Source organism: Pipra filicauda, unplaced genomic scaffold, assembly GCF_003945595.2.
Source record: "Pipra filicauda isolate LSUMZ 115617 unplaced genomic scaffold, ASM394559v2 scaffold34_size3990699_pilon, whole genome shotgun sequence".
Classification (NCBI taxonomy): Eukaryota; Metazoa; Chordata; class Aves; order Passeriformes; family Pipridae; genus Pipra; species Pipra filicauda.
This window is the reverse complement of record NW_024104476.1, coordinates 2,340,079-2,352,412: the sequence shown is the minus strand read 5'-3', so window position 1 is coordinate 2,352,412 and position 12,334 is coordinate 2,340,079. Positions and strand designations below refer to the sequence as shown.

The 12,334-nt window shown below is 42.4% G+C and overlaps 1 protein-coding gene across 2 annotated transcripts in view; it reads right to left on the bottom strand.

The window, feature by feature from the left end:
- The window catches only part of MAST4 (microtubule associated serine/threonine kinase family member 4), a 293,188-nt gene extending 284,402 nt beyond the window's left edge, over positions 1–8,786 (bottom strand). For both annotated transcript variants that reach the window (XM_027732346.2, XM_039384378.1), the window contains exon 1: positions 8,483–8,786. In XM_027732346.2, coding sequence (XP_027588147.2) covers positions 8,483–8,704 — 222 coding nt within the window. In that variant the 5' untranslated portion in view covers positions 8,705–8,786. The remainder of the gene's footprint in view (positions 1–8,482) is intronic.
- Between the last annotated feature and the right edge of the window lie 3,548 nt (positions 8,787–12,334).

Genomic DNA, 12,334 nt, shown 5'->3' with positions numbered 1-12,334 from the left:
TTGTCACTCAGTATACAAGCACCATCCTCTGAAATAAAAAATATATAAATAAATATAAAAAGAATATATTGATATACACACAGTTGTTACAATAAAACACTGTAAACTGTATCTAATACAGAAGTTTCTATGCTGGGCAACAATGAATTCATCTTTCCTCGCTATACAAGTTGTCATCCTGTAATCAGTTATTTTCATACACACTTAGTAATTTTGGAAGACCTTTTTTGTAGCATGCATGTCATTGGGGTTTTTTTGCTTTTCCTGAAAGTCACTTCCAGAGCTGTTGGATCAGAAAAGAAAAAAGAAATTTCTCTTTTTCTAATTCAAGACTGTACATGTTATTGGTTAAGAAAAAAGTCTTGCATTCATCCCTGGTTCCCAACTGAAATTTTAAGTACTCAGTAAAGAAACCTATGGTAAGGGTAACCAGGGTGTTTATATAGCTGAACACTTGAGCTTTAACCCTTGATATACTTGCAGTTCACTTCTGAACAACACAAATTCATCGGCTTAGTTACATTTGTAAAGGAAGGGAAGGTATTCATCCCACTGCCCCCTGGCTGAAGCTGGACAATCTTTCAGCTGGAAAGTTTGATGAGAGCACGCCTTTTAGACAGGAAAGTGTAAGTAAAACTACTTGGCTCCATAAACCAAAAGTTTAAACAGGTTCCTGTCTAGATTTCAAAGCAGAGCTCATTTGCCACCACTCCCCCGTGTTTCTCACCTTTTCACCTACCTTGCCCCCAAATACCTGCATCTTTTTTTTTTCTTCTTCTCTACTACAACAAAAAGAGCCATCAGCACTCTATGACTTTAAGCACCAGTCTCTCATAAGTCATGTATCTTAAAACCCAATACCACCCAACTATTAAAACATTTCAAAAAGAATTTTAAACTCCACAGCTGAAAGAGAAGAACTGATAAAACACAAATTTAAATGCTGAAGCAATAAATGATAAAATTGGGATGTACAGGGTGTGTGTCTTAGACTGCAGAGTATTTCAAGCTCACATCACTGTTCTTAAAGGGGTTTAGCAATGGCACAATACTGCTGGTGATACCATCACACTGAGAAGCTCTCAACACAAGCTAGAATGCTGCTGTGCTTAGTACCATACCAATAAAAAACAAACAAACAAAAATCAACCGGAAACAAACAAAAAAATTACTCTACATCCTTTCCTCTTTCACTTATCAAGCTGTTAAAAAGACTAGTATTTCTCTTAAGACAAAGCCCGAGCAAGTTCGTTTCCAACCCAGCAGCAGAACAGAACAGAAAGACCCTGCATTACTAAAGTTCCTAATAACCAGCATCTGATTTGTCATAATGGACATAAGAGAAAAACTCCAGCCTGGTGTCAGAGCAATTTTACTTGAGAAAGCTGTAGCAGAAAACTTTAAGGAGTCAGTTCACATTAGTCATCTTTTCAGAGTCATCATGCCGCTCTTCATAAGTCCCCCAATTCTGCATTTCAGAATTTTGCCTCTAAAATTAGGGTAAGTATATTTTTCTCATGCCTTGTACAGAGGAGAATTGCTGGTTAATGTTAGCCAGCTCCATGTAACACAAACAGATCAGAAATCAGGTATTTGCTAAGTATTAATGCTTCAGTACTTGCAATCTTTGAGCACAGTTCTGCTTTGGGAATGGGGGGACAGTGCATAATTTACAACAAAACCAAGAGGAAATTACCCCATTAAATTAATTTGCAGTAAAAGGCTACCTAGCTGCTCAGCTCACTAGCTCAAGGATCTTCTCATTTGCACTGTGCTTAACCGGGCTCATATTTTATGCCTCAAGACTTAGGACTCTCTAATCCCTCTTTGTAAACTCAACTTTACATGAACTGTTACTGCTAGCAAAGCAGCCCATCACACAGAGCTTCCCCATAGTACAAGAGTTACCACCACATTGTTATGTTACTGACATTCTGTTCAAAGCAGCTTACATCTAACCAGAACACTGTCAAAGACAGCAGACTACGCTGGACTTAGGCTGTACTCCTTCAACAGAGCTGCGGCTTTTCAGAAGAGATGTTACAGTTGGACACAGAGATACTAAGGGATCCTGAACGTTAGCCTCAGCACTGCATCCTCCAGTCTGAAAAATCTAAAGGGTGCAAAAGGCCCCCTCAACTGTTTTTGCAAACCTGTTCAGATTTTGAAGACTGTAGTTATCAGGTCCTCACCCACCTCTTTCCAGAAGTATTTTCAGTATCTAAATAGCTCTGGCACATAAAACAACATATGCAACTCAATGCATGATTCTGCTTCTTCAGTTCTCACTTATTCCAGTTGAGAAGGAAGATAGATGCTCTGGTTATAGGCCTATTTATACCCACCAAATTCTTGAAAAGAAGGTCCATAGAGCTGAAAACATTACTATTTTACAGATAATCTCAAACCTCAGTCAATAGCACATGGCCATATTAGATTAAGCCCTCAACCACATATCTCTCCGCATCCCAGAGTATTTCTGACATAATAAGGGTATATAACAGCATGCACCTTTAAAGGCTTATTCCCCACATAGAAGGTTTAAGGTACTAGACAAACATACATTTTTTCATACCAGAAGCAAATCAATAAAGTGTTTTACATGACTCTTGAGGCAGCCTACTCACTTAAATTGTCAAGTATTTCACTTTATAGGTATCTTATCACAAACATATCTAAAAAACCAAAAACAATGCTGTTAGTCTGGCTGACATGACACAACAACAGTTTTTCAGCTGCTCCAGGCTAGATAAGTGTTTTTATTTAATCCCACTGCAATAATTTTAACCCTGAGAAGAACAGATTTTTTTGATGGCATCACTACTCCTTAGTATGATCTAAGGATCACACTCTAGCAATCAGGTTATTCATCTTTAGGTAGCTCTATCACTCAGGTATGCTACAACAGCAAAGGATCCATCACTGTCAGAGACAAGGAAGTCTGAAACAATTACAAGAAAAAAACTACGGTATCTCCCACACAGTTCAAGCATATCCCATGGTTACTTCTGCAGCAGGACAAGCGGAAAGGGAAAGAGGTAACAAAAACATTACTACTAGGTTACAGTTAGGTCACAGTGACATTTTGACAGAACTACCACCATCTCCATTACACACAGTTGCACATGTAAACACTGCCATCACTTCACACACTCTCTGTTTACTTTATCCCACAGTATTTTGATTTCCACCCCTCTCCCAAACTACACTACAGTTTTGCTGGTGTGAAGATCTGGCAGACAATCTGTAGCTCTCTAGCAGACATACCTTAAAGGACAACTGTGTGAAAGATAAGCTTCTACAGCAATACACGAGTGCTTCATGGTGGCGTGGCCCGGGCCAGCCCCGGGCGTGTGCGTGGTGGTGTGGCCTGGTCCCGGGTGCTGGGGCCCGGCCTCGGGCGCGGAAAGGAGCGAGAGAGTGGGAGCTTCACCTGTGCGGACAGTGCCATCGTGGGAGGTGAGAGGGGGAGCCCCAGAACACACAGAAGAGAAGGACAACTCTAAACCCGGGCAGATGGAGTTCGTTCAGCCCTGTAAGGCCATCCATCTAAGAGAAGGTCACTCTAAACAAACCTACATCCTGAGGACCTCGCTGCCACCGTCCAAGCTTGCTCGGCCCGGCAGATGAACCTCAGGATTAAAGGGTGGGCTCAGTTCAGCGCACACTGTGTCTCACCTGAAAAATCCATTGCGCAGGCTTGAAGGCCTTACCCGCATTTGCAAAGCCCTGTATCACCAGCGCGCTTGTGGGTAGAGACCTTTCCCAAATCTTCGTTCGTGAAGACTGGCCATGATGATGACAGCAATACATTCTTTACCACCCTCTTCACATTGCTATGAATACTTTCATAACAAAATCTTAGCTTCCCAGTAATTAATTCTCACCATACAGTCCTCCTGAAACTGCAACAGATTGCAACATAAACAGCAAGGCAGATTCAGGAGCAGAACTAGCTGCAACAGAAAAAGCTTCTATATTTCTTGCTCCGTGCATTGAGGTATCTTTTTTAATAAATGATACACACCATCTAGACAGTAGGAGAAAATGTACAGTAATCAACTTTAAAGGTCAATGGACATTTTTCATGAGAAATCTTGTCTTACATTGCTCATCATCTCAACTCTTATAAACTCGAACAGTTACTTCAGGGCCAAACATTTAATTTACAGATCAAGAAATGAAATTATTTGAGAACAAAATACCATAGTCTCGCCCCCTCCTTTTTGCTTTTTTGTAGGTAGTTTGAGGGGTTTTTTTTAAGCATCTAAAATAATGAAGACGATTCATTATGGTAATTCAGAAGACATTGGAATGTTCAGAAGCTATTGGATCCATTTCAGATCAAGACAGCTGTAATATATGGCAAAGTATTATTCTCTCTGAAAGAATTCTGATCTTTCCTGACTTTGGTAAGCAACGTGTAGTTACTGTGACAAGGTTTGTAGAAAGGTGAGCTCTTTCAGGAGATCACCTGAGTCAGACAGAAAAGACAGACAACTCCAAGACACACAATTTAACCTTCAGATCCTTGAGATTACTGATGTAGGCAAAGAATCCACAGGTTGCCTTCATCCTCTTTTTAAGAAACAAGGTTAAACCATGTGAGCTCTCACCTACCCTGTAAAATACTAAGATTTGGAAGCCACCAACAAAAAAAGCATATCCCATGCTGGACTGCAAGACTGTGAAACATTTTGAATGAGAGAAACTAACGCAGTCAATGATATCTGGCACCATTTGCCTCAGTAAATTTCATAAAACATGTTTCCTGTTCATAGTCACTTTTTTGCCAAAAGAAAAACTAGTGTAGAGAAGATAGAAACACAGGAAAAAGCAACATGAGGAAAATCATGGGGTTTTTTGCACTTATCCTGGTCCCCATAATGCTGGTCCATTTTAACTACCCACAGAGAGCAGAAGCAGAGAGATTACAACAGAAGACATGCTGTTGCCCAGTCTCAACTCCTCCCTTGACAGCCAAACATTCTTTTCAACAAAGAGAGTTCTGAAGAGAATACAGAATTAAAAAAACTAAACAACCATACTGCATCAAGAACATGCTGACCCATTATCTACAAAGTATTTGCCTTTAGTGCCCTTCACCACCATGCAATTCCATCCTGCCTGCTCTGTCAGCTGTTAGCCACTCGCCTCAGAAGAGCATAGGCAAACAACGTGCTTCAATTGATTTGTGTTTCACGTTTGCTATCCACAGCACTTCACCACAAAGATGTTCCAGCAGCAAAGCACTTCTCAAATGAAGTTAATGTTAAAGCCACATTTAATTCTCATGTGTCTAATACCTCAGAGTAAGACATCAAAAACACTTCGGCAACTGATAGTCATAATCCTGTAAACTATCATTTGTTCTTGCTTACATGAAATGAGAGATTTCTTTTCTTCAAGTATTTTTTAGCATTATTTTTTTCAAGGTGAGTATGCAACAGTAGAATGAAGTAATAACAACAGGGAATAAAAAAAAGTGATGTACTTTCTCTTCCCACCCCTCCCTTCCCTGTTTGCCTCCAGGAATTAACTCTTTCAGACATACCAATTAGAGGAGTTAACATGCTTTCAGTTCTACAGTTTAATTTCTGAATATAAAAGAAACTGACCTACCCTAGATAACAGAATTAAGTTTCCTTCACTGAGCTGCAGAGATGAACCGTTCTTTTTAGTAGAGGAGAAATTTTCACATCATTCTTCAGAAAAAAACATAAAACTCATATGGACCGCAAGCTGTAAATTAGCAGGCTGGGCTACTTAAAAAACAACACTCCTTGAGAGATCTCTGAAATAATCTTTCTGTCCTAGCAGAAGTGGCAAGGCCTAAATCTGAGTATGGCATCCTGTTTTTTCAAATCATGCTTCCAGACAGATGTGACCAGCTGGAAAGTGTCCACAGGACAGTAATGAGAATGATCAAATGTCTGAAAACACATTCTATAGGGAAAGATGAAAGCCACTGGGGTTGTTTAGTCTAAAGAAGTCCAAGAGGAGACAAAGTCCAAGTTGTCAAGTATGTCATATACAATGTCACAGAAGAAGAAATAGTTCTACTGAAATAGCACACAAAATAGCAATGTGTAAGGGAAAATATGCATGTTTTCTAACTACCCATTAGTTTGAAAATATTTTATATGTCATGGCTTGAAGAATTTACTGACAGCTAAAGTAGCAATAGAGGTAGCAGGACAATCTTTCACTGCTGTCTGAAGGATACCAAACAGTTGTGACAACAGATTTAATTCTGCTATGTTGGCAACAGAAAAAGGACAGGGCAAGAGGAGAAATGAAACCTGCCAGTGCAAAATCAAGAACCAGGGATCCATAAAATTAAAGAACTCAGTAACAGAACACTGCAGAGTACATCAGTATTTTCACTATTTGACAGTAACTAAATAGGATATCAATGTGAAATCTTCAAGCACTTCTCTCAATGTTATACTTTCAGCAGGTGGAACACAAAGCAAGACCGAAATCATCTGTACGTATATCTTGGACCTTAGCCTTGCTTTTTTCCACTACCCTTAACAGTTTCAATGTGAATAGATGCTCTCTCAGTTTTCAATTAATGTGTTCAATTTACTTCTGCACTCTAACGCACTGTCGTGCCCTTGCACAAAAAAATTATTATACCAATGGATTTGTCAGGTGGTTCTGCAGGTAGGCAGAAATTCAGCTGCAAGTGCTGGCTACACCAAAATGGAAGGACAGGCAAAACGAAAGCACAAAAATCACAGACAAAAAAAGTCTGATTTCAGATAATGAAGGAATCTAGCAGAGGAGAAAAAAAGGGAGCAAACAAGGCTGCATACTCTAAGCAAATTTTTCCACTACATTAATACAAGCTTATGCTGCTATCTTCTAGCATTACTAATTGCAGGTGAGGTATCAGACTGCCCATACAGAATTTCCTAATTCCAGTGAATTCAATTTTGAGTTATTTTTGATCTTGCTTTCCCTATACTGTCAACTCAAAAAATGCCTTTAAATCATCTCCAAAGCATACACAGAAATAACCAGTCTTTGCCAGAAGTCTGCCAATGGCTCTGAGTTCAGCTATCTGAACAGAACACTTTGTATACTTCTACACGGTATTTTGCAGGCATACCAACTGAGCACCAAACCATCTAGACACCACACAGTTGTGGTAAGCACAGCCCCAAGCCCACACAGACCAGACCTGCTGAGAAGCAGGAAAAAATAATTACCTACTAGTGCACTCCATGCTAACAGCAGCTACAGAGCTCCTACTCAGTTTAGTGATTAAAGCAAGTTAACTATACACATAAAAATTGTGTGGATATGTGCACATTCATTCTACTTCTATCATAAATGCACTTTGTTGTAAATACATTCGGCTCTTTGTGGGCTCACGCAGTTGAAAGAACCAAGGAACCTGAGCTAAGTTTCAGTATTTTAGAAAAAAAAGGGGGGGAGGAATACAGAAAGTTATACTTAGTTTCAAGTCACTATGCTGTCTTACAGTTGTATCAATTTAACAGAGGAGGCCTCGGGGAACGAGGGGAAAACAGGAGCTACGTAGACAGCCATTACTGCAGAGGCAAACATTCCTGACAACCACAGCTTAACTAGTTGAAAATAACTTCAACCAGTTTAACAGATATTCCTTTAGAAATGCAAGGTTTCCGAGAAAAACATTTGCACGTGCAGCAGCATAAAAGCACAGAATAAACACCACCTAAGAGTAAATTAAAAAGTTGACCACAACAAAAGGCACAAGTAAGAAACACAAGAGATGATGAAGAGAAGCAAAACAGCAGTCAGACAGAACAATACACTTGGTTGGGGGGTCATGGCACGAAATAGCTTTAAGGAGTGTGAATCATGCAACGATAAATAACAAAAAAAAAGTCTCAGACACAAAAGAGTCACTTTACTGTAACACAATGGGCAGGTTGTTTTGTTTTAAGAGTGCAGTTAGAAGGTATTGCAGCGATCAGGAGGGGAAGGAGGGAACGACACGCGTATCCGCGTATCACGCTACAGATCAATCACCCACTGAGCTCCTCCATAACCCATAGCCTGTCATTAGCTCTCAGAACAGGATTACTGTAGTTTAGGGGCTTGCCCATCACTTCCGACATCGAAGAGTTTGCTTTAGAGAAACGCTATCCAAAGGTGACACGCTAAGGGGGAAAAAAAAAAAAAAAAAAAAAAAAAAAAAAAAAAAAAAAAAAAAAAAAGAAAAAAGCCAAGCTTTCCCGAAACAAAAAAATCCTCTCTCTATACAAAAACCCGCAACTCTCTATATCGGCAGCCAGAAGGGGCGAGAGGCGGGGAGCAGATACAGGAAGGCTTCGGGTTTAGCAGGGGAGACTGACGCGAAGCGGCTGCCCCCAGGTGGGCCCGCAGTGCTCCCCACCGCGGGCCGGCCGCGCTGGGCGGGGGCTCCCGGCGCGCCCCCGGTGCCTCGGGGCGGAAAAGCAGCAGCCACCGCCCCGGCCCCGCGCACCTCCTCATCCCGCTCCTCCAGCGAGGCGCCGTCCTCCGCTCGCCCGCCGGGGCTCGCCCGCTCTGCTGCAGCCGTCGCCCCGCCGGGGGCCGTCACCGCCCCGCCGCTGGACTCCCCCTCCTCGGAGAGAGTTTCAGAGCCAGAGGAGGAGTCGGAGCAAGAAGAGCCGACGTGGCCGGCGCCTCGCGCCCGCTCCGAAGCCGCCGAAACTTTCTCCGCCATGGCCGCAGGCTCCGAGTGGTGCCGCCCGCACGTCCCGCCGGCGGCAGCACGTCCCCCGCCCCACGGGGCGTAGCGCGGCAGCGGCGCTCCCGGGCCGGGCCGGGCCGGGCCAGGCACCGCGCTCCGGGTGGCGGGCGGTGCCTGCGGACGGGCGGGGCGGGTCGGGCTGGGCCGGGCGGAGCCAGCGCCGCGGAGGGCGGGCCCGGCGCGGCGGAGCCGGGGGGGGGGGAGGCAGGTAACCGTGATGGTCCTTCGCGGAGCGGGGTTTGAGGGATGGGGCTCACCGCCCGCTGCCCCTCGCTGCGAAAGGAGGCGGGAGGGAGGGAGGGATGAAGAAGAGACGTCCCGCGGCCGGCGGTCCCTGACCCCGGCAGCCCGCGGAGAGGGGATGGCAGCGCGATCTGCCAGAGCCCCCAGCCGGCCAGGAGCGCTCGGCGGTGCCGCAGCGAGCCGTGCTCCAGTCCCAAGCGACGTCGGGGTTGAGTAGGGGCAGGTATTTTACATCACATCAGGGTTTTCTACGCCCCTCACTTCCTTTAAAACGGAGCTACTAGCACTTTATCGCAGCAGTTTTGCCGGCTTGCTACCTTTTGCGAAAGGCTACAGATGCCTAGTTATGATCTTGCAGCAAAGTCCGTGTGGGTGTTTGACTTTGAAACGGGCATTGGGATTTGTGACCAAGCTTTCAGAGTCATTGAACCCAAAGCATATCACAGAAGTTAGCATCTGAAAGCTTTTGTAAATCCTCCTAAAAAACTCCTTCGTCTTTAAATGGCTTTTAAACCTAGTTATCCTACCAATTTTTACTATATTCTTTGAAGATATTATTTTCGAAATATCCTCTCTTTTTTTCTGTCCTAAGGACATAGGTTCTCATCTAATGTACTAGTACTGTATATAAATGTATACCATATTTATGCCTGGACCCCGGGTTAATCCAGTTGTGGAATCAAAACAGACTAAGAACTTTTGTAATGAATGAAGTCCCACAGCATCATTACAAAGTAGCTATCTTCTCCATTTCACAGAAGAAGAAATGTGAGCACAGATCAGTTATTGATGTGCTCTAATTAACACAGTACATAGTTAATGAAAATAGGAACCAGAATGTAAGTCTCTACTTTTTCAGATTTCTAATTTGACCAATTTATCCAGTATTCCCATATGGAAAATGAAAAAATAAACCCTTTTTTTTATTATTATTATTACAACTATATAGATTGTCAGATTAACAATGGAAGGAAAACAATTATATAAAATTCTCCAAATCTTATTCCTTCTCTGCTTTGAGTGAGTTATTAATGCTGGATATTAGACTGTAACAATGCTGATAGCTCTTTGTGGTTTCTTGTCAGTACTTAGATCAGACCTTAAAAGTTAGTTTATTGTGGAAGAAGATCATAATAGTCACTAGGGACAGAATTTGACCCAGAAATTTGCCTATACTAACAATTAGCGATAAGGATACATAAAATATACACAGAAAGACAAAATCTCATTTTGGCTGAATGAATTAGACACATACACTACTGCAAACCTAATTCTAATAATTTTAACTAACCAGGGAATAGAGTTACTCCTTCGTTCTCCAGGTTCTGCACATGAGCTGTTATATCCCCAAAACCCAGACTTATTAATAATTCTTGACTCCTTGGATTTTAAAGCCAAACCTCTTCCAATCAGATTCTGTCTCTGGTTTAATGTCATTGTCTTAGCAGAACAACTGACTTAATTTCCTACCTATTCTTCGCAATGTATAAGAAAATTGCCAGGTAGTGAAAAGCAACACTGCAGGTCTGTCACTTCTTTTTCTTGCTGCCAGAGATGAGACTGGGAAAAACAGAGTTTAGCCAAAGCACTTCTACACTTCAGTTATTATCAGCTGCCAGAACGGCCTCTAATCTGGGGGCAGCAAGGAACGCTTTAGAATAATCACTGAACTGCTCTAATATATGCCATAAATTGAAATCTAAGAAGACATTCAAAATGTTTTATACCACCCCAGAGTTACAGAAGACAAGTGACAGGATTGTTCTGCTCTGGCCTATAGACTATGCCAGATCACGTGCTCTGCTAACATTATCTTACACAAACGGAAGAGTGGTGCTATGCTGCATATAGTTGCTAAAAGGGAGCTGAAGCTAAAAGCAGCAAAGATAGAAGTTTACATCACTTTCCATCCTGGGAAAAGCACTGTTCCTAGCACTGCACCATGACAAATCAGTGATGTACTTTGTGGCAAAACACTGGCATGACCTGAGAGGCTCATTTTGAAAACATTTGTTGAGAAGATGTCCCTATTTAATAAACTTTGAGCACCTCCTGTCATGCATCAGATTCATTTGGTGGAGAGTATGAAGATAAGGATGTAGCTCAGAGTGGTCCAGTATCAGGTATAACAGGAGGCAGGCACAGCTTTAGAATCATTCACCCATTCACACAGTTTTTTCCACCTGTACATTTACAAGCAGCCATCCCATGACCTGCTCAATATTCCCATTCTGTCCTCCCCCAGTACGTGCAGCAGTCACCCACTCTGTGTGTTTGCAGCTGTTCACTATGTGCACTAGTCACTGCTCTCATGTCAGTTAACTGAAAACAAAATACACGAAGAGAAATAAAATGTATCTCAAAACTCCCCGATTATATACATGAGTGTTAATGCTTGGGAAATTCTTACACTCTGGTCTTGAAGGACTGGAAGAGTGATAGGCTAACAGATTTATTGACAAATTGGGCACAAGGTCACCAGGTATATGGGAAACACTGGAAAAAGTCATGAAGAGGTATAGAAAAAAATTGCCAGTAAATCACAGTTATACATGAGACAGCATGAAAAGACAAATAAGAAGATAATGATTGGCTTTGAAATTGGCCCTTCAAGATAAAGATGAGGGTCTTCACCAAGAAGTGATAGTGAGATATGGCTTAACACCTTCCTGAGATGGCATTGGGGTAATTTGTTGGCAGTCTGAGCATAACATAACTGTGTCTCAAGCCTGATTGATGGTAATTTCAAATTGTCTCTTCAGAGAACATGCATTCTGGTTCCCTTCTGCTACAGGTCCCGGCATTTCCATGTTTGATCTCATATGCATTATGTAAAAATCAAACCTTCTGTGATTAACAAGAACCCATACAGCACATATTTCAACGAGTAAATGTGGGTTTGCAACATCTCAAAGGAAGGAAGCCTCGAGACATGAAACCAAACCTGCTGCATAACAAGAATCAGTAACAATATTAACTGGTTGATCTGAAAACAGTTCAAAGGTAATGTGAATAGCTGTGAGTTCTAGGACTTGTACAGAACTATGGCTTATGGTCTGTACTTACTGTTTCCACTGTCCTGTAGCAGGATTTACCCACGTCACTGCAACTTTTTTGGACTGTCCTGATGCATCAGTAAAGACCGTGAGGCCTTTTACTGGCTGGTGTTGGCATCTGCTTGTGGCTTTTAAGGGTAAGTTACCCATTTCTGCCCAAAGCCTGTGTTTAGGGTAGTGAATGGAAATGTCACCATCATAGCCTGCCAAGGCAGCCTGGAATCCAGCATCTTCGGCCAGCAGCCAGTCGAGACTGTCCTTCGTTGCTGGGATGATCGCAGGATCCTGTCTATCCAGCTCCTGT